This window comes from Chaetodon auriga, chromosome 23 (assembly GCF_051107435.1).
Source record: "Chaetodon auriga isolate fChaAug3 chromosome 23, fChaAug3.hap1, whole genome shotgun sequence".
Lineage (NCBI taxonomy): Eukaryota > Metazoa > Chordata > Actinopteri > Chaetodontiformes > Chaetodontidae > Chaetodon > Chaetodon auriga.
Window position 1 is genome coordinate 7,760,760 of NC_135096.1, and position 23,024 is coordinate 7,783,783.

Sequence of the window (23,024 nt, forward strand, 5' to 3'; positions counted from 1 at the left end):
TGGGATCAGACAGTATGGGCTAAAGGCCAGCGATGTGAGGCACACATCCCGTGTATGTGCTAAAACAGGAGATGTGTGAGGTGCCAGCCAGACAGGCAGGGGGCCGGTGGAGAGCCTTAATCACAGCGGTGAAGCTGAGGTAAATTCTGCCTCAGAGGATCAACACTGTCTGCAAAAGTTTCACGAAAATAAGAGACATTCGGAGATGCAGATTATGCATTGCGGACATAAATAATGCAAGGAATACCTTACTGCACCCAGAAAGGATCATTTGAAGATACCTCACTCACATTTTCCACTGTGCATTTCCAGTTACATAAAGAAAAACATCCTGATCTTCTCACAAAATTTACTGCATGTTGTCTGGTCATCCTATAAGGCAGAGAACAGCACCTCTGTGAATCACTGCCTCATTCCTGGAATCTTATGGAGGACACTGATCATGCAACATTTTCACCTCAGGGAAAACAAGTCTGGAGTGAAGGTGAGCACACCTCTCCCGAAATAAAACGGAAGAACTAAAATAAAGCGCAACCTTGCCGATGAGGGTCACATTCTGCACATACTTTATGATCCTTTCAAGTTATTTGTAGTCTGGTATAGGTCTTTGGTTTGGAGGGAAAAAAAAAAGCTGTGTTTGACAAGAGAAAGTCATGAGATGTCCATTGTAGAAAGAAAAACTCCACTCATGAGTCAGACAGGGATTAAAGGTCCACTTAGGCCTCCATTTCTTCAAAGGGGTGGTCAAAATGGAAAGGCGCCCTTCTGCTTTACCAGCTTATGGTGTCAGCATGCCCTTAAAACTCTCAGGAGTCCTTTATCACTGTGTTCAGACTCCATAAAACGCTGCTTATTACACTAAATCTGTCATGTGCTTTAATATGGATCACTGTTTGATCCCCCAGCATCAATCACGCAAACACTAGGGCAAAGTCAACGGCATAAGAGCCCAAGATGAATTTCTGCTGTCCAACTTTCTCAACACTGATGGATTTTCTCATCAATGTATCGACGTCCGAGATTGTATCATGCTCCTTGAACATCTGCAGTATTTGTGGCCCTTCCCCAAAAAAGGTTGGTTCAGGACGACTTCTGTCTTACACTTAACTTTATTTGGCTCCTCCACGAAACATCGGACACTGCAGTAGGAACGCAGGATGGATGTAGGATAAACTGCAATGCCCACAGGAGCGCAGTGTAAAGCGGGCAGATCGATGCCAGAGAAGAAGCCTCGGGCAAAATACAACAAAGGGGGATGCAGCAGAGGCGTCCTGGTGGCTTGGCAGTTTAGGGCACATCCTACGTGCTTAGTCCACGGTGGAATTGAGCCCGGTTTTCTACCCTTCCCTTGTTTCAGGCATCTCCTCTGCAAAACCATGCCATGAAACTAACCTTATTTTTAAATCATTACAGGCCGAAAAAAAATACTGATGATACCTTGAACAAATTTGCAGGATTGGCAGCTTCTCGTGCATTTGTCTTTGTTCTTTGGCTGTACTTTAGAGGACATACGTGTTGGACATGATTTTTTTCCTTTAGCCACTGCGAGATGCTCCAAAAGATTCAGCTCCAGTCGTGCTGGAAGAACAGTGTTCCTGTCTTTCTGCCATGAAGAAATCCAGCGAATTTCCTCCAAAATCCGACAAGATGAAAGAGGCAGTAAACGCCGTGTAGAGACTCGAAAAGGCGTATTCTCTCAATTTGTTTGACACACTGTACTGTACTTGATGTTCAAACATTGAGCACATCCCCTCAAGTGCTGGCACTGTCTCATACAGCCTTGGACACTGTCATCTTTTCTTGGAACGCTTGTATTTTCTTTCCTGACCTTGATCCCATATCATAGCTTCTCTCTGTTTACCATCGTCCCTGTCACTCTAGACAGCACGGCATTAAATACAGCAAAAAAAAAAAAAAAAAAAGGACGCTGTAAAAGTAAGAACGACCTGACAACTGAGCTCCACTGCTTTTGCTCAGATTGCATGTGACAGTTGTCCCTCAGCCAGCGCTTCTCCTACGTCGGCTAGAGTTTCTCTCCCGGAGCGATGCTAATGCTAACTCCAAAGAGAAAAAGGCAACACCTGGCTCCTGACGTGCTGAAAAAAAGCAAGCAGCAGCTCAGTCTGTCAGAATTACATGTGGGATTTATACGGCTAATGAGGGAAGCAGCTATTTGGAGAGCAGAAAAAGGACATTCAGCGGGAGGACGATGAAGCAGCTGATTTAAAAGATTATTTTAGAATAGAAGATAGTGCTTCTGTTTTTCTGACGAGAGTCGGAAGGTCACCCCACCGCTGGGTAACACCAAAATGGCAAAGATTAACTGATGCCGAGGTCACGACTTGAATCTGCCACTGAGATAACACTAACTCAGACAAAAGCTACCCTTTACAAACGCAATCCACTTTTAGCTTATGCCCTCTCACATGATGAAGAAAGAACAGCTGTTCCATAAAACATAACACACAACCACTTCCAAAAACTTGCTCCATGAAAAGAGGCCTATTTTTGAGTGTGTAAACAAAAATGTAATTAACGGGAAAATAGGACTTTTCACAGACATTTGATCCCTCTATACAGCAACCCAGACGATTAATTTGCCAGGGTAGCAGATACTAGCTTCAAAAGTTGAGTTCCAATTTTGAGACTTAATTAAAAAAGCCCTATTAAATCTGTACATGTGGGTGTAAAAACAAGTCAAACACAGGCATTTATAGTGCAGGCAATGGCAATGTATTTCGCAGGATGCTGAAATGTGTCCCTAAATCACCAAAAGCTGCTGTAATTCATCTGAGTTTATCTTGAAAAAAAAAAAAAAAAAACTTTTTTCTCCAATGATTTTTCATAATTAACCTAAAATATATGTGATTTGGTGGTGCTTTGAAGCATCAAAATAGTCCTTTAATCTGATTTATTTGCTTAATTTACCTCCGAGGGGTGGAACTGAAACAAAAGAACAAGCGACAGAAGAGTTTCACTTAGTCTGACATGATGATTACGCAGCATGCCATTAGATGTGCTGCCGCTCGTGCAATCATTCTGACCTGTGAGGTTGCGCAGGCCCAGCTGCCTCAGGCCGTAGTACCCGTCCCGCCTGTAGTTGAGGAAGATGGCCAGAGAGTAGCGACCCTCGTACAGCTTGGTGCCTCGGATGATCCGCAGGTTCTCCAAGGGCAGGTAGTCAAACTGGTTGAGAGCCACCAACACGTAGCCGGTCACTTCTCTGATTGACTGCATGGGAAAAACAGAGAGGAGTACATTGTATTATGTAGTGTGAGGCTACACGTTTCAAAGAAAAAAGAAGACTGTGGATCATTTGATTTAGTAAATTCAAATAAAACCCCGAAGATCAAAAATGATTGACATATGACTTGCATCATTAATCTAAAGAGTTTTTAGGGAAGAACAAAAGTGAAAACACCACCTTCCACTCCTGAAATCCACATCTGTGCCTCCAGCTCTGCATTTTTTTTCAGCCGTGAGTCTGACTCAAAGAAAACACTCAAGCCAATAACGCATTCCCTTCATTGTCTGTGCACAGAGCATGTTATTTGCATTTTGAAATGTCAAGCTCATGAAAACTCTGGACATACAGTGATTACACTTCTCATCTGATTAGTCTCTCCGCTGCTCCTTAAGGCCCAAGAAGCCATGGAACCAGCAAACACGACACTCCTGCAGCCAGCAAGTGATCATGCCTTAAAAACCATTCATTTCAAATCCAAATACGGTAATCATGCTTGATTAATTTGATTTGATACCCTACATGTTGAGGGCATCATATGGGGACTCTCAATCAGGTGTGACTGAATACCTCAAAGACCTTATACTAAAAAAAAAAAGAAAATAATTTGGCATCTGTTCAAGCTGATAGACCTTGGCAGAATACCTGAGTCAGACACACATAATATGAGTGCTGAGTGCCTTGCTGAAGAGCATGGCAGCACTTAACTGTCTGCCTCATCGTGCGTCAATTGACCTTCTCAAAAGTCACTAAAAATCAGGCTGATTACCTCTGTATTATGCACTTGATGAGGCAAATTAATTCAACTGCACAGTCAGGCTGAACGATGGGGGCCAAGGCGAGCACTCTGAATTTTTGAATATTTTTACGGTAACTCTGCAGAAAAATAAAAAAAAAAGATAAATAAAAATTGAGGGTTAAAAGTCAAATGAAACACAGTTATCACAGGAACAGATAATAGCCCTGCAGATCAATCAATTTGGCAGCCAATCACATACTGCCAGATAATCAACCTGATGTGTGCATGACTGTATGCATGCGTCTTCTAAAACACATTTTATTCCCTTGTTGCTACAGCTCCATCTCTGCGGCCATGCAATATTCATCCAATTCAACAGCAGCCTGAGCTCGCTTATAGACACACAGAAAAGCTCCCGCACACACACACACACACACACAACAGCTGTTAAATGCAACGCTAACACATTTTACCGACCACCACTGACAAGCCTAATTAGAACACTACATTTAAAAGTGGGAAATAGATCTTCCTGCATGGCTCAACACTGACTTGTACAATGGAGGCATCGTATGCAGCAGTTGGCAGGCACAGATTTTTATTCCTGTGGCCTTTTCTTTTTCTTTTTGGGGAATTCAATATGTGGCACGCACATTGTCAACAGCCGCTTGTTTTGACGTTTTAGGCGTCACCAAGTGGGTGTAAAACATGCAGAGATTTATATAATCTCCCTATAGCTTCCAGCTTCCTCTGCGCAGGACAGCAGTGACAAGCATATGATCCCTCACTGGCTTCCCACCAGTGAACACAATAGAGCTGGATTCAACGTTTTTTTTTTTTCTAATACTTAACTCTGAAGCTTAAAGCAGCACTAAGCAACACTGATGCTGTCAAACTCTTAATGATCATCAAATAATGAATTCTCGTTTAAATGCATTTTAAATATCCATCAACAGGGCACGGCGGTTCAGAAGCAACAGGCAGCAGCAGAGGCATCCTAATGACCAGAGACAGGCCAGATGATTGGTTAGGAGAGGGAAGGAATGAGTAATGCGAGGTTTGATTGGCTGCTGACCCCTGGGAGACATTTGTGGGGGCTGACAGTCGAGAGGCAGCATGTGGAGTGCCTGCATTTCAGGATAATACTCGGTAACTGAGATTCGCTTCTATATTGAGCGCTCAGCAAACACGCGCACCTGCCAAGTTGGCCTATTGTAACACTAACACAATGGGAAGGAAACAGACAGTGGAGGTGCTTATTAGCAAGATTACAATGTGTCAATCACCTGAACAGAGAAAGAACAACATAATAAAAGAGAAGTAGAATCCATTTCAGCGGAGGCTTTGATTAGCATACTTATTGTAAAAGGGATTTCTATTGTGAGGTACTTCACTGCCTGTCAAGAACCCCTTGGTGAAATCATTTTCTGTCAAATACATTTTATGATTTTTCTTTTTTTTTTCCTGTTTGTTAGACAGTTGGCAAGTTGTGCAACTTCACGCAACTCTGTGCAACTTATGACTCGGCATCTAAAAAACACAGGCGAGGCTTTCTTCTCCCGGGGGCTTGTTGATCCCGCCCCGTGGCTGGAAGTCATGCCGTTTCATCACTTTGACTCCGCTGTGACCCCATGTTTACTGCTGGGGGGGGCCGGGGTGCCTCATGAGCTCACCCGCTATCATTAACTGCGCCGTAACCCCCAGGTGCCTACCAGGGGTGCTACGACTGTGAACGGGGGAGGCAACCCGACCCAGCTGTAGGCATGCACTCGGCTGCTGGCAGACTCCACAGAGCCTCCACTGTGCCCTCTTCTCCCTGCCAGCCTCCGGGACCCACTGGCAAAACCAAAGAAAAACTGTTTCCCTGTTGCTTAGCAACCGCAGGAAAGCCCTCCAGCGGGAGAGAGGGAGAGCAAAGAGGGAGAGAGCGGGCAGAAGAAAGAAAAAACAGACTCAGACAGGGTTTTTTTTGTTGTAATTTACCTAATTAAATTAAAGGATTACTCTGCCCTTTCTCAGTAATTTTCTTTTGCTTTGACACTATTTAATTTCCTTCTGTTGCCATAAATTGTTTTTTTTTTTTTCCTTCTTCCTGAAAGCTTTCGAGATCAATATTTATCTGCATTCCTCTGTGCTGGAGGAGGGAGGAAGCAGGGAGACAAGGAGGAGGGAGGTCCGGAGGGAAGTAAACACAAGCACCTGCATTTCCCCCCCTGCCGCATCACAACTGCGCTCAGTTTCAGAAACACAAACACAGAAGATGAAGGATGCTACTCGGAGATGCTGCCTTGTGGGTGATGTGCTCAGACTTAACAAGGTGGACGGTGGGCAGAGGAACTGATGTTTTTTCCCCTTGTATTTTCTCAAAAAATATACACTTAACAAGGTGAGTGGGAGGGCTAATTTGCACCAACAAGGTGCATGAGCTCTCGACTGCTCACACACACACACACACACCTCACCCTCCTCATCCTCCCTCAAAAATGAACCTCAGCTCGTGACATTAGAGCGGAGCGATTAAAGTGGCTCAAAACAGGAAAAAAGCGGTAAAATCTGTACACAGTCTGGCAAAAGTCCAGGCCATTATTTTAGATGCCATTTTGACTGACTCTTTTGATTCCAGCTTGACTCTGATGGATCAGAGTGTTTTTCTGTTGTGAGCGCCACAAAGGGTTTGTGAGGAATTTCGTCTTCTTCTCGGTTACACACATTCACACGATCCCGACACACACACGCAGGCCTCAGATATTCTGCTAACCCCCACCTACGCACAAAAAAAGGAAAAAACAAAACAACAACACTGCCATGAGGCACAGACAAGACTTAGTCAACATAGGTCAGCTACCCATGATGCATTGCAAGTTCAACATTTCCTAAGGCGCTTTTCTTCATCAATCGCAGGCAATTAGTGGCCTAGTGTGGAGCACTCAGTCAAACAGAATCCTATGTGGCCCCGACAGGCTTGTTTCCTCTCGTCTTTCCGTTCTACCTCTGGGCGAAATGTGAATTTCACATGTTGGTAAATTGCTCTTTGCATCTCTGAGATACACTGCAATGAAGCCAAGGCAGGGCAGCCAAAAGTGCTCCATTTACTCTACACAACATAATCATCATAGAAGGAGGCTGCGCTGTCTTGGAAGCAGAAACAGCTCGATACGAGGCTGTGAGTCGCGGGCACCTGTAATCCCTCCAGATATGTGGAAATGTTTTCCCACAATATGGAGACATGCTCGCATGGCACCACGCAGGAACCCTGAATTTGGAGGGAGGGCTATTTGTATTCAAGCCTGTGTTGAAATGAACCAACAATTGCTTTGCAAAGTAAACAGTTTTATCAGTTAATGAATCGAGACCTGCTTCGCCAGCGCGCACAGTCAAGTGTTCTGTGTCATAATTCGGCAACAGTTGGTACAAAGAGAGCAGACGCAGAAGAGGTGAAGACTAAAGTTGGATTAAAGATGAAAACAGTGACTGCTGGTTTAGATTTGACTTAACAGACACTTGCGTAAGACAATTTACCAAACTGCATGATGTTTTTAGGCTAACAGCCTGTATCTCTTGTGTCATTTTTCCACTCAACTTAATTTGCAGATACTCAGGAAACCTCGCCAACACAGCCAATAGTTTTGCATACAAATTTCTCCAGTTTCAGTCTTCCCAAGAATTGCCTTTGGGCTGCAGATTTAGAGAAAAACGCCGCATTAGAGAATTTAAGAGGAGGAATTAAGAGTGGTTTGAGTTGAAAACATCAGCGCTGGATTTGTGAATGTATTACTGAACGGAATTCGTCACCTTTTACGTCACCAACGTTACTGGAAATAGATCGTTCTTTTTTTTTTTTTTCCACTGTTCATGTTGACCTTGATCATCAAGGTCAACACATTCAAAGAGAATTCAAAATGAACAAGAAGGTCAGGATCTTTGAAGCCATGAAACTCAACTTACTGACTATATTACGAGAGTCTGATTCCACCTCAGGAAAATAAAAAGTGTGCATGTGTGTGGAAGCCAAGAGCAGCTAAGGTTGCACATACATTTTTAGCACTAACCCACTGCTTTACTGCATATTAGATCATGTTTGTTAGCAGTGGTGAGGTGCAAGACATTGTTATTAGAGTATTAACGCTGATGCATCGATGTGTAAGCAGCATTTTGCCTTCATAGCTTGCCAAGACGCAGGTAATTTTAACCACAGTACACTCCACTGTTGAATAGTTTCATCTTCTGGTTCCTAACCGAGGGGTCGGCCCCCCGGCAAAGGTTCAGAAGAAAAATCTGAGACGGAAAACGAGGCTGGAAAGAAGAAAATCAAACTTTTGCAGCACAAATTTGTGCTCATTTTTTTTTGGACTTTGGACTAAATCTTTGCTTTCTTTGTGAAATACTGGATCATGTGACCTCTTTTGGCCTTCAACAGTTATTAAGATGAAACCATCTGAGAAGCCTTGAGGTGAAATGTCTTTGGTGGAACCGCTAACAACTTTTCCAAAACATGATGAGGGGCTCTAACCTGTGGAGGGGTCAGAAGCCGAAAAGTCTGCAAACCACTCGTTTCATCTTTGACAGTGTGCTGCACTTTCCAAACTTGTTATATCTTTCCTTATGTGATCGCAAAAGTCGGCTGTTTATGAAATGCAGTGGTGTAAAAAGTTCAATATTTCCCTCTGAACTGTGGTAAAGCAGAAGTAAAAAGCAGCATAAAATGGAAACATTCAAAATTACAGATGGAAATGTTATGTGAAAAGTTACTTTCCACTTGTGTTTTTCTTAAAACAAGAAGCACTGAAGCTCGAAACCTGATAATGATTGAATCTGTCACCCATCTGCACGTCTCACTGTCATAACCTAAAGGCTCTATGGGCATCATGGGGTTAATTCTCTCTTCCTTATTTCCTCAGATTTAATCTACCCGCTTTCATCAGGCTAAGCCGATTTGGATAGATTCTTAAACAACATCGGTGGGGCGAAGCAGCTGGAGCCCACCCCCCCTCCCAAAAAAACATGGCTTTGTTATCTCAAAATAATGAGATATTTAAGCCGTGCTCATGAGAAAACAATGCTTGATACCTTGAGATAACGATGTAATGCAATTGCAATCTCGGGCTAGCAAACACGAGCACTACAAACTGAGCTGCCGTCTTGAGATAATGAGATAGTTAGGACATGATCATGTGAAAACAGTTTGATATCTCAAGATAATGGCACAATTAAGTTTTAATCTCAGCAAAACAGGCCTAAAAATAATAGGAGTTGCTCTCAGCTTCTGCGAAGATGCAAATATGAGACGGCGAGCAAAAACGGCGGCGTGGACGAAGGAGGTATAGAAAGTCAAAGCGAAAGAATAAACAACACTGTAGAAGACCAAAGAGAGAGAAGTTTAGGGTTAGGGGGTGCAGCGTAGTGAAGCATTTGCAGAAAGCGCGCAGCGATAAGGGGAAAGGAAGTAGAGCACAGAGGAGATATATTTCAAAGCATAATTAATAGTGCACCTGTTCCTATCATCTGGATGAGTGAGAGTGTAAGTGAGGTAGATGGCATGAGAAGGAGCGATAGGAGGAGGATTCGGTGAAGGTGGGAGAAAAGGAGGAGGGCAGGAGGAGGAGATGGAGGAAGGTACAGCAAAGTGGAAAAGGAGCGGAGGAAGGGGGGGAAAAGGCATCATGCAGGAGAAAAAGTATAATGACACCATTATAAAATACAAGAGATGGGACACATATTATGGTGATTATGGCTCATTTCCATACATATAGAGCACTCTGCCAGTGAGTCAAGGAGAGTGCAGCGGCGCATGTCAGCGGCAAGACTGCCGACTCTCAACGGTTTGATCTGACTGCAGCGCCGGCGCAGTCTGACTCCTCCACACGGCAGCAAAGTCAATGGGCGGGCAGGGACCTGTTTACCAATTCGCTTCAATGAGCTCTGTGAGAGAAGTATGCGCTCCTTCACCTCGCGCGACTGTTTGGCTGCTAAGTATGCTGAGAGCACTCGGGTGTGACATTCAAGATTTTGAGAAATCCTGTTTAAAAAAAAAAAATAAAAAAAAAAATCAAGGCCTTTGAGAGGAGGGCCATTGACTTTGAAATAAATGAAAATCCAGCTGCATGAAATGTCACCGTGAAAATGACTGAGTCATTCGGTGCAGGTATTTGTGCAGGGTGGGGGGGGAGATTTTCTTTTTTCTAAAGGACTTGTAAGGAACATCTCAAGTTTGGTGATGGTGCCCTGAGGTACTCCTGTGAGATGAATCAACAGGGTGAGGAACATGCAGGTGGGGGAAGGTGGGGCTTTTACTCACTTCAAACGCGAAGCACATCAAACATGGAGGGACGTGCGTTTTGAACCCACACACCACTTTTCATGTCGGTGGCGCAGAGCGGCTTCAAATCCACTCCCTTTAAGGTATTTTAGCTTCTCCGCCGGCACATTAGGGAAAGTCCATTTTACTGCTGAGCTCACTCAAAAGCCTTTAGTCGGACGGGGAGGAATATCATCGTCTCACTGCGTTCTGAATGAAGTTATAGTTGTTTTTGTGATCAAAAAGCCTCATCCAAGTTAAGACGAGGCCCATGAGAAGCTCAATCAAACAGGGATTTGTCTTATTTTTTTAAAACGAGCTCACTCAACGTCAAGTATCTTAATTCTTAATACAGAAGTGAGCGAGCAGAGGGGAGACCACGTTTGATAACTGATGCAAAAGGTGGGAAATGGAAGTGCAATTTCCTGAACTGATTTAAAATTTGATTTAAGAATGCTGATTTATAAGTGCAACAAAGTCCTTGAAAAAAAGGATCACAATTACTGAAGTTGCCACTGGAGGTACTGAAGGGCGAGCGCACAGAGTCAGAGACACACACTGACGTCTTTCAGTTTCTACACTGCCAGCTAGTGTTGACAATGACTTTGGGATGACACAGTGGTGTGTGTGTGTGTGTGTCTGTGTGTCTGTGTGTTGATATCCAGGGGTGTGCCTCCAGCAGCAGCTGTGCTACTGGCTTTCGGCACTGATATTTATTGTCTCAGACAGCCCGACAATCTCATATAAGCCTGTTTCATGAGCGGCGTCCGTGAGGCGTCTGTGTTGTCAAGACAAATTTACAGTAAAGACCCTGACTCTGAAATTAAAATTACCAAAGGGGAAAGTTTGCGGAACATTAGCAGGCAAACCTAAAACAGTGACAGTGCGGTACAGTATCTGATCCTTAAACCGCAGTGGAAACACTAATACATAACTCATGAGGCGAGGCTGTTGTAGCAACCCAGCAACAGTCGCATGGCGTATCGCATTATGCTGTAGCCTTTGGGGACCCTACATAATGCAGTTATGTGACAAAGCTAGTGCACGTCAGCCACAGGCTGGCTTCTGCCCACTCGACAGTAGCTATGGAGGGAAAAAAAGTGAGAAGCATGTTATCTCCTATTGTACCTAGCTCCCGTATCTCATATTTAAGCCCCTCATTATTCATGGTCATCCCATGTTAGGACAGAGATTTAGAGAGCTGGCAGGATCCCTGAGGGGAGGGGCTAATCTGCTGCATGGGGGGCCGACGAGTCCAGGGAGAGGAGAAGGAAGGGGCAGCAGAGTGGCCTCCAAGGCCCAATGTCAGTTCACTCCTCTGGGGAAGAAAAGGTGCTTACCGGCCCTTCCAAGTGATTGATGATTGGGCCCGGTGCAGAGGTAGGACGCAGCCATGGGCAGACAATGCAAGACTTTGCTGGGATAATCCATTTATGTCAATGGGAGGGAGGACTAAAATGTGTGAATTCCCAGTGTGGAAGGATGTGAATGCACGGAAACAAAACAGAAGTTACAAACAATGATTGTGTTAAGAGAGGTCACCGAGGACATATAAATCATACTTCCTCTCGCACAAAATACACTCCGACACGCACAATGACACTTTAACCAACACCGCTGTTGTCTCACAATACGAAACTTTCACTCAGCCACGATGGTGTATGAGGGAGAGGATAACAGTATATGTGAATGAGAGCTGTCGTGAATGACTGCATGCTAAGATGAGTCGTGACGTAGTAGTTGAAAAGAGGAAGAAATACATGTTTTTACTACCTGAATTTACTTTATACACATCAAAAAGAATAAAATGGTAACTTTGAGTTTTCCTTAAAACGCAACATAGCTAAAGCTTTGTTCAGCTATACGCTCACTGCGCTGGCCATCGGTCTTATTGATTGGTGATGACATAGTGCTCACAAAGAGACCTAAATGTCCTTGCAAACACGAAGAGGGGCCCAATAAGTCAACTGGGAAGTTATTATTATGCCTGCCTTTCTCTTCGACCAATCACCCTTTCCAATTAAAAACACTCTCATACGCTACGATTTTTGCACCACTTCCTCACAAACAAATGCTAATTTTCATTCTCACACACACCAAACTGTAGAATTTTTGAACTACGATTACATTCAGGCCAGGTAACCAGGCAGCTGTGGGACTGATTACAACCGTGTCAGATTTGATTTGTCTTGTCTCTTTATAAAGCGTGTGTGTATATGTGTGCGTGTGTGTTGGTTTGAGAGGGTATTCGTCAGCCATCTTGCCTCGGGGGAAAATTATGGCAGCGGTATCATCAGCGGTTGTGAAGCACGCCACGTTTCAGCGCTGAACTACTTCATTACTCTGGAACTAAATTGCCCTAATCGGAGATGGATGTCCTGATTTGTGGCTACACAAAGTGTGTGTGTGTGTGTGTCTGTTCGTGGATACGTGCAAGTTGCAGGTGCGGCAATGCACGCACATGCCGACGCATGCGTTGTGCATGCGTTGTCAGAAGAGGTGGGCTTGCAATATAAATCAATTTGACTGGGTAATGAAATCTGAGATAAAGCACACGTGACAAATGCCAGTTACAACGCAGGATTTCTCAATTTGATAAACAGCAAAGGGGATGCCTGAAGTTTCACCTGGTTGAATGCACCTTTGGAGAGGGGAACTGTCACAAGCCAAGTGCTGCAAGCTTCATACTTGAGAACGGTTGATTTTCAAAGGACACATATCGGGATTTAGATGTAGATTTCTGCTTTTGTGAGCTCTTGTGGCATTTTTTTTTTTGTGGCATTTATCAGCACTTGCAAAAACAATATTTTTCCTCTGCATGAGGGGTAAAGCTCTTCTTTAGGCAGCCTAAAGCATTTTTCCTCTTATAGTTAATTCATATGTTTGTATGATGATGGATAGATGTTGACAACAGCCCTGTAATTGGACACATTCACATCTAACAACTAAAGGGTTTACATGAATGCGGATCATTGTCGTCACCAGAAAGGAACAACATCTTCTTTCATGTTTTCCTGACAAGCAGCCTCTTATGACTGTGACAAATAATGAATGCAGCACATGCGGTCACGCTTACAAATATCTCCTCTGTAACCCATTGACTTCTAATGAGGCCTGCATGACGGACAAGTTCAAGGATGTTTTTGCAGGTTTATTGCGATCGCAGCTCACCGTTGTTCACCTTTGACTACCTCCATGTGCTCAGACGGCCCGTAGAAACACTGCGCTGTATTTCGACAAAGAAAACACATGATCCGAGTGTTTCATCACCGTGTTTTGTACAACATCACACTGCAAACTGTATTGCTCTCACAGATTGTTTACGGTTTGCGATCTCTCTTGAACACATCCTTTTTTGGGACTGAATCTTGAGCAGTTTTGTTGAAAGGAAAGCGAATGCGGCAAAACTTTTTCGACTTAAAGCGCCTCTGCTCCTCTGCCCTGCTTGAGGATGGATGCTTGGATGCTTGGATCAACAAAGTGTCAGCACTGCTTACTCAACTTTGGGAGATCTAATCTTGACCAAGTAGTTTTTTGTTGCCTGGACCTAAACCTCAACCATAGAGGTAGCAGATAACAGACACTGACTCAAGTTTTGCTCCTTTATCTCTGCCCTAACTTACTTCAGCAACTCACCCTCCTCCTTTCTCGTCCCTTATTGAACAACATATGAAATCATATCCTTCCAGGCTTGTTTTGGCTTTCCTCTAAATAACGTATTTACGATCAGAGTGATATGTGCATGCAGTTTTCTGTTCTGTTCACCTCGAGGGGTTTTTGGATGCAATCCCGAGCTGGATAGAGAGCAAAACCTGCCCTGCAACAAATAAAACTGTAACAGTATCTGTGCGATAATGTTTTGAACTTTGTGATGAGATTTTTCCTGAAATAAAGAGGCACACTTTTCACTTTTCTGTAGTACAAATCCGCCGGCGGAGTGGACTGAGCAGAATGGAAATGCATGGAATGCATTTTCAGCCAGTATAGAAATAAGTCCTGAGGCGTAAGTTGAGGAGGACAAGAGAGGAGTGTTTGCCATCTGCATAAATATTTCACGAATATTTTTCACAAATATGTACAATACAATAATAACAAAAACAACAGACTTGACAGTAACTCTAATAGAATTACTGTCATTTGAGGACAGCCTAACAGCAGCACAAAGATAAAGTAATGGAATGGAACAGAAAGATTTGCTCTGCAACCAACTTGGCTGATGTGTCGCCTGGCGAGGAGCTGTGGATGGTGTTCGCTGCTCTGTGCAGTTGTCTGGTGTGATTTTTAGCAGGTAGTTATTTGCTGCTTTTGTCTTGTCTCTTAAACTGTTGCATTGTTTTCTTGAGCCGACGTAATTAGCCTGTAAGCTCCAAACAGGCAGCGCTTCTCAAAAAATAAAGGACAACAAGGCTTCACAGCCGTGCTTATGGCTCTGTGAGGCTGTGCTTTGAGCGAAACGCAAGCATTATTGTGCCATAAATCCTCACAATGACGATGCTTTGTTGCTGGTGTTGAGCAGGTATAATGTTTACCATGGCCACCATGTAAACACTGTGCTAACATTTGCTAATTAGCTCTATATACCAACTAAAGATTCCATGACAATTCATCCAATAGAACCACAAATATCAACCTTATTGTGGCGGCAGACGGAAAGTCAGGGGATCACCAAATTCATTAGCATTCTCTGGGGACCATGAGTATCTACACACAATTTCAGGGCAACACATCAAATAGTTATTGAAATGTTTCACACACTTATCAGAGCAGTCTTTGAGTCATTTATTGACTGCAAACATTAATAATCAGTTATGGTCAGCTGATAGCCACAAAAACTTGACCAAAGTCTCAGAATTCACAACTTTTTTTGACCAAATTTTCGCTGCTCTAGACAAAAATATGAGTGGGTCCAGATGAAGGCTAATAGTGCAAACGCAGGGAAATACTCTTAGCTATTAGAGCGTGGAAGAGAGCAGTGCAAAGACTAGCCACAGAGTCACATGATGCATACATATACATAGAAATATCACTGAAGTATGCAATCTGCTCCTTCCACTCAGCATTGCAGCAGCAGCAGCACGATGCATGGCGTGTTTTCCCAAAGTCGGTTGTGAGAGGCGGACATTAAAAAGGCATCGGGAGAAACAATTTACACACATGCATAAATTAATCAGCGTTAAGATGCCTATTTAATATCTGAAAGGGGTCCAGGGGGAAGCCCGGGTGCTCTAAACGGCTGTATTGGATCACAGACGAGACACACACCAAAAGTGACTGTGCTGGGAGAAACTTTACGTCCCAGTAGCTACACAACACCAGGGTGAATATGAGGGGATAATCGAGCCAAGAGGACAACAACAGCAGACTGGTATTAATGTATAACACCACTGATAACAGGCTGGGTCTGTCCCAGTGCGCACATTTGGGGTTTTCAGCACATAAGTGCGTGTTCAAGTGCCACCTGGTATAGAAGCGAGTGTGTCCCACTTCTGAAAAATGCACACTCCGCTCATATAACCCACACTTGATGCACACTTGTACAAATACCATTTAGGAGTGGTTTTTTTTGAGCTAAGTGTATCCCAGAATCCATTGAAATCTGCTGCAGACAGGTGTGCTCCTATGAGCTGGTTTAGGAGCATGAAGGCGCCGTAATCACCGTGACATTCCGGTTTAAATGCGAATACAATCAGATGATCTGATACAGATTTTTTCCATTTTTATGATCAGCAAGACATTTTTGCAGTGTGTATGAATGAATCTTCATAATAACTAGGGTTGAAATAAATGTCTCTTAGATACCATAAAGTAGAAGTATAAGATAGAATTTAAGGGAAATACTGAATTGTATGAAAGTGCAGCACTTAAGCAAGTCTGTCACTTCTTTTTTTAAAGAATAAAATCAACAACATCGACTTTCTCTAGTTTCCTGTTGCTAACCTCTGGTTGGTAAGGTGGTCCTGTATGACTCAGAAGATAGAGCCTTTACGCCAACTCTTTGTGAAGCACAAATATTGGAGATTTATGACATGCTGATGACGATGTACTATGTGAGGGTGCTTTGATTAGAATCATCCACCAAAATACAGAATAATTCCCGATTTTTTTCTCCTGTGATCCTTCTGTCTCGGCAAACCTGATTTTCCACTTTCAGCTACTTTTTGCCCTTCTTTGCATCCTGTGCCACAATCATTACCCCTGGAACAGTAAATATGTGAGACTATATGAGTCTATCAAACATCCTGAATGTTTTGCATGCGCAACAATGTGGAACTTGGGAGTTCGTATGCAAACACACCACCTCAATCAATACTGGAACTCCACAGAATTGCGAAAATTCAACTTCTGTTGGGTACACAGTGTGGAATATGCAATTGCAAAAAAATGTATAAATCATTGCAAGTCAGGAAATCTTTAGGAAATATCATAAAAATGCAATATGCATTCATAATATATCCTGCAGCTATAGTTCACTGCCTTCAAAAAGGCATAAGATCTCAGAGCACAGTTACACAAGCGCTGCTTAGCACAGCCAGACATGAGATTGTTCAGTCTCACGGACTGTCTCATGATGTAACTATTCATATGTTAGCAGCTAAGATGTGAGGATTTCACAAAGTTCATAGTAAGTTGTGAGAGACAAGACTGGAACAAGAGAGAGTCAATTATTTATTTGTGTTTTGCAGCGAGAGGTTATTTCTTGGCTTGGCTTCACTCTTCCCTGCAGAAGTATGAGACTGTTATTAGTTCTCGCAGCATTTCCTAGCATTCCAGGCGCTGCTGCAGGAAAAACAAGGTTGTTTGGGTTTTCCTGCCGGTCGCCCTAATTCGCCCAAAGTTGTGGCAATAACCGACGGGGCAAACATGCATTAGAAAACGTGCAGACTGTCAAAAAAACTGTGCTGACAACTTGATGATGAAGGAAAAGCCGTGCAACGAAACCACGCTCCACACTCGGAGCTGCCATCCAATCTGATTTAAAAGCTGACAGAATCACCTCAGTGAGGGGTCCATAGCACACTTTTTCAGGACAATTCTAGAACGTCCTGTAAGTGTGAGCCAAAAAACTGAAATCCATCTTCAACCCTGGAAACTTCAGTTTGAGGCAAGGTCCATTAGCAAGTATGTGCTACATTTTTGTGGGCTTCAGATGGGGTGGTGTGCAGGAATAAATCTGCATGAGAAAAGAGAATTTCTTTGGTTGGAAGCAACAAGCGCATCCATATATCATAACATATATGGATCATATGTGTGGTGAGATTTGAACTTCCACAACATCACAGTGAAGGCTTTCACTTGTGTGGGAGTAAATGACCTCTTTCAGGAGGTTATATTTTAATGGGAATTGTGTCTCTTAGCATGCATCAACCTCAGATAGAGAAGAAAGAAAAGAAATCAAGGGACTGATATATTTATCTCTTTGATTTACCTCAAAGAAGATGAAGATGTGTATTCTTAAAAGCCACATGTCGGCCAGCGCTCACCAATAATACTATCTGCACCTGGTAATAAGATAGCGCAGGTGTGAGTGAGGAGAAAAGCTACACTGTTTGACACTCAGAGAGAGTGGGAGAGGAAAGGGATTGGCTGTGAGGAGGGGGACGACACCGCTCGAGCTTTACCCATTCCTCTCGGCCCCATGCATCTGCCACCATAATTTGCGATAATGACGGCATCCCAGCAGGGCCACTTTGCGCGGAGTGATTCGGAATTGATTTAGTGCATTAATTACGCCCCTGTTACGCCGGTGTCATGGACAATATTTTACAATTTGATAAGCAAAAGACGTGCCGTGGGATCATTTTGATGAATTGCGAGGGTTCGGTCGTGGCGCGCTTTTATGGTCGTACCTTTTAATTTAACGGTAATCACCTTCCCCCCTCCACGCCGCGGAGGCAGCAAGACTTTAATTTCACCTCTGAGACCTCTGCTCCGCGCCGTGTCTGCTTTGATCAGGCCGACGAAAAAGCAGGCATGCAGCCGACCACACACACACACACACACACACACATATACACACACACACACACACACAGCGAGAGAGAGAGAGAGAGAGATGAATGCCTCCTGAGGACAATGGTGAGTTGTGTGCATGCATGTTTAATGTCCATGTTTGTGTGCACGTGCATATGTTTCCATAATATATGCCATATGAATATGTCTGCATTCCCCTCTCCGCCTTGAAACAACAGCTCTGTGGTGCTGCAGGCTATTCAGCCAGGAGCCCAGTAATGAGCAGGAGCCGAGTCTCAGTGGTACCACCTACCAAGCCCCCCCGAGGGCAGAAGACACCCTGTCATCCAAACTGTGGGGCTTCAACTCCCACCTGAGTCAGGTCCAACAGTGGCAGCACAAACAGGGCTGTTTGCCCCAAACAACACGCATATATGGCATATTTAAACACCACTTTAATGCTTGATGCATCTCTCTTTCCACTACTGAACATAATACTGCACCCACAACAAATGTATTTCCTTCAATCTGAAGCTCCCCTTGAATGCACTGCTGAGATCTTAGTTTATTGAATGACTCCACTTGAGGATAAAATCATCTTTAAATATGAAATTATATGATTGTCATATATCAGTATATCTGATTTCATCTAGAGTAAGGGCTGCAATTACACTGTAATGTAGTTGTAAGCACACGCATGGACATTTTTAATTGTTTTGATTCTATTGTCATCCCTTATCTTCCATTATTATCCATCCATTATCCATTATCTCCACCACGATTGGCCACAGGTGGAGTCATAGTTGTTCACAAATACTTAAATAAACATTAATATCTGGGTATAACTATATCAAAGTGGTTACAGGGGTTGTTTTTAACCTTTTGTCACCCTCTGTTCTGCCTTTGGGATGTTGGCACTGTGCAAAACTTTATGGGCTCCCAGCAGAATAAAGTTAGATGAATGTATAATATATGTATGAATAGATTAGACTGTTATTGTGGTCATTTTCAGGAAGAATGTCCAGTCACAATGCACGTGAAGCGACTTGCTTAAGATGTTTATGAAAACCTTTTCTCTCTCATAGGTGTTACATTTCTCTCTCTCGTCGCCTCCGTTTGCTGCTGCGGAGACACGTTTTCTCCACAGTGAACATCAGGTCATTTGGAAAGTCCTGCTCATTGTTTGAAAACACAAACCTGAGAAGCATCCAAAATGATCATCGAGGCCGTGCGCCTCTGTGTTCATGTGAAACAGCTGCAGCAGCAGCACTAAAGCAGAAATGATACATTCAGTCAGTCGAAGCAGCACCACCGATGCAAGGTGGCTTTTTTGCTGTTGTAGCTTAACGCTAATGCTAGCTCATGTTTGTCATAGTATGCAGTGGCCTGGAATGAAAGGGGGGAAATGACAGATATGCCGATGCAGTCAGTGATTTGTTAATTTTTAAGGTGAGTCCTGTCAGGCAGACTAGACGAACATACTCAACTAAACAACCCCTCTGAACCTGAACTTGCTCTGTTACCAGGGGATGGAGAGGGGGGCAGGTTTTCCAGGGGGGTGGCATCCTAATATCACCTGTTGTGTCTGTGCTGGTCTGTCAGGCGTCAAGATGTTTGAAAAGGGTGGAAGAACACACACAAACACACACAGAATAGGTGAAATCCCTGCAGCACGGATTTGTGTAAAATGTAATTTTTCTCCAATGGTTTATTTGAATTTTTGAAAAAAAACAAAAACAAATTGTTGCAATGATATCCTGTTTTTTTTCCTGTCATAAATTGAATTTTGAAAAGTCTTACAAATACGCCTCGAACAACGAAAATCTGGAAATGTCATTTTGTCAAAATTGGCGGAGAGCAAATTCCCTTTTTTTCTCCGTCTCGGCAAATCGAATCAAAATGGAAGGAGTCTCTGTCTGTCTGTCTGTCATTTCATTTTCTCAAAAAGCGTTCATCTAATCGACTCCACGCTGCACTGCTGAGGAGCCAAGTGAAACACTTTTCAAGTTTGAGCTCTCCCACTTCACATCTGGTTAACAAATTACTCAACAGCAGAGAGCAGCCACATCCTGGTAAAAGAAATGAGAAACGAGTCAGGATAAAATAAAACAAAGAGTAAAAATTTTTCTTCTCCTGGACTTGGACGCCTCCATTACCCCACAATTAAGGAGCTATAAGATACATCAGGGTTCTGCCACCGTGATCTGGCAGGGTGCTGGCTGCCACGAGCAGGGTGCTAATTTTCCCTGCGTTAAGAGCTGTAATTATGCAGACGCTGGCGGGCGAGCCCGCGAGGCGCTAACAGCTTCCCGTTCCAGGCGACAATCCCAACCTTTCATGAGCTCCTCGGCTGGTTCAGAGGCTAATGAAACTGCACGATTCGCCCGGCTAGCAGGCGCAGTGTCATTATTTGGTAAAGAGGCCCTGTGACAGCCATTGTGCTGTGTGAAGCACAATAGTGTGAAACATCCGTAAAGAGCAGGGACGGGGAGCGAGAGGAGGAGCACTTGACCTCTTCACTGGCCTTGTCCTCTACCTCTCTCTGTCTCTCCATGTAAATAGCATCTCTCACTGGAAGGGGAGAGCTCTCCTCTCAGCCTCACTCAAAAGGCCGACAGCACAGAGTCCAACCCTGAAAAATACACAGATGGATTCAGATTGTCACGAGGAACTGACTGGGGGGAAAAATTCTGCAAAATAAGAATGACGTGAAAACAATCTGACCTGAGGAACTACGACGACTTTCCAATACACTCGATGGCTAAAAGTACATGAACACCAGACTGTTCCGAGCAAGTCTGGGCGGCTTTTTTTCCTGTGTTTTCTGCGCTATCCATTTCTCCGTAAGGGTGTTTCGATCCACTGGTTTTAAGTGCATTTGCAATTGCACATCAAAAAAGCGAAGTGGAAGAGTGGAAAATTGAAAAAAAAAAAAAAAAAGTCTGGATATCACCACAACGGTTCTTACAATTGGCCGATGAAAAGTTGGTGCATCGCTAAAAACAATATGTGTCACAGTGTGAGATTGAGGTATGATTACTGTGGTGAAGTCAAGAAAAACATGCACTATTTGGTGGTTTGTCCCGTGGAATCAGTAAAAAAACTAAAATTGAGGCAGAAATATAGAAAAAAAAGTCTGACATCAAAGCAGATGTCAAATTACACATTATAGATTAATTCATTACACATCATCCATGGGATCAATTATGCATCACACATGACTTATTCATCGCATTTGCCCAACTGACAATGTGCCTCCTTCTCCTGATGTGCGGCAGAATTTTCATGTCGTGCAAACAGAGACGACCGTGCAGTTTGGTGGCCATCTTGGGTTTTGGCACAGTGAGTACAGCATGCTATCTGTGGGACATTAGTTTCAGTAGCTCAATGAGCCAGACCTACAAACCATCATGGCGATACAGGAGATTGAACATCTATTTCCTAAGCAGCTTTTTTCATCGATTTGACATCCTCATATTCAGTTATGGAGGGTGGAAAAAATAGCGTCTTCCTCCAGTGTTGGGAGAAACTGTGAATGCTAGTTGGGTTTTGACCTTTCCGATGTTGAACACAAATGATCAAGCTATCATGGAGTATCAGCAGACATAATTATGGTTTCTCATAGACTACTTCATAAGCGTGGTGCCATGACTGAAGTGGAAATGTTATTTTGAAGCATTTGGCGAGTATCAGTACTTTGTAGTTTGATGTTGCCAACTGAGATGTTCATTTTTATACATTCAACGTGTGCGAGCTATTAGCACAGCGCACCGTTTATACACGAGGCCCCAGATCATTAAGCAGCGATGAGGAGAGTGTAACCTTCCTCAAATTAATACCTGAAACAAACAGAAATCACATTATTCAGATGAAGCCTTCCACATCATTTTCCTTCCTTTGACGCTGACACTGGCACTCTTTTAATTACATCATGTGTTGTTGTGCAGGCTTCTTCTGCAGTGGATTGATGGCACCCGGCGGCTGAATTAGCACCGACAACTGTTTATCTTGAAGTGCCCAACTCCTAATGTTTGCATAATATTGGTGGACGGAAACACGCACTAATTAGCATCTTCATTTGTTCATTTTCTGGAAATTCATTTAGAATTTGCACTGAATTTGGATGGAAACTTCTCTCTCTCTCTTTTGTCTTCATTCTTCTCTCCGTGTGCCGTCATCTGAGCGTAAACTGCAAACTAGAACCCCCTGCACAAGAGGAGGCCTTAAAAAAAGACCCCTCTCATTCTGCCTTTGATGCTGCTCTGGTTTGAAGCTGTTTGCAGATACAGCACAGCTGTTGTAGACTTTTAAAAGTGCTGGGGCAATGATATAAGGTAACTCTGTAACTACAGGTGACTTTTGTTGGAAAAATTAGATTGATTGCTTGGTGCCTGCACTGCCATGGCTGCTGACATCTTTACGTGGATAAGTTAATTAGGTTTCTAGTTCCTAGACCACCTCAGGGACGTTACACTGCACCCATACGTGAGTGCCTAACACGCCAGTCCAAAACTACGGGCCGTAATCTGCTACAGCAGCCTCCGCTCTTCTGGGAAGACTTCCCACCAGATTTTAGAACCTGGCTGCAGGGATTTGCTCCCATTCAGCTGCAAGAGCATGAGTGGGGTCCAGAAATGATTTTGGCTCACATGGCCTGGCACGCATTTAGCTGTCCAAACCATCGTAGCAGTGTTGGATGGGGTTGAGGTCAGAGCTTTGTGCAGACCAGTTAAGTTCCTCCAGCCTTTTTCTTCTGGACCTGGAAACATGTGGTGTCTTTCAACTCAGATTGCAGG

General features: G+C 43.6%; 1 protein-coding gene across 3 annotated transcripts in view; it reads right to left on the reverse strand.

The window, feature by feature from the left end:
• The window catches only part of LOC143316243 (receptor tyrosine-protein kinase erbB-4-like), a 229,845-nt gene that overhangs the window by 83,683 nt on the left and 123,138 nt on the right, over positions 1-23,024 (reverse strand). For all 3 annotated transcript variants that reach the window (XM_076724092.1, XM_076724093.1, XM_076724091.1), the window contains exon 3: positions 3,045-3,231. In XM_076724092.1, coding sequence (XP_076580207.1) covers positions 3,045-3,231 — 187 coding nt within the window. The remainder of the gene's footprint in view (positions 1-3,044; positions 3,232-23,024) is intronic.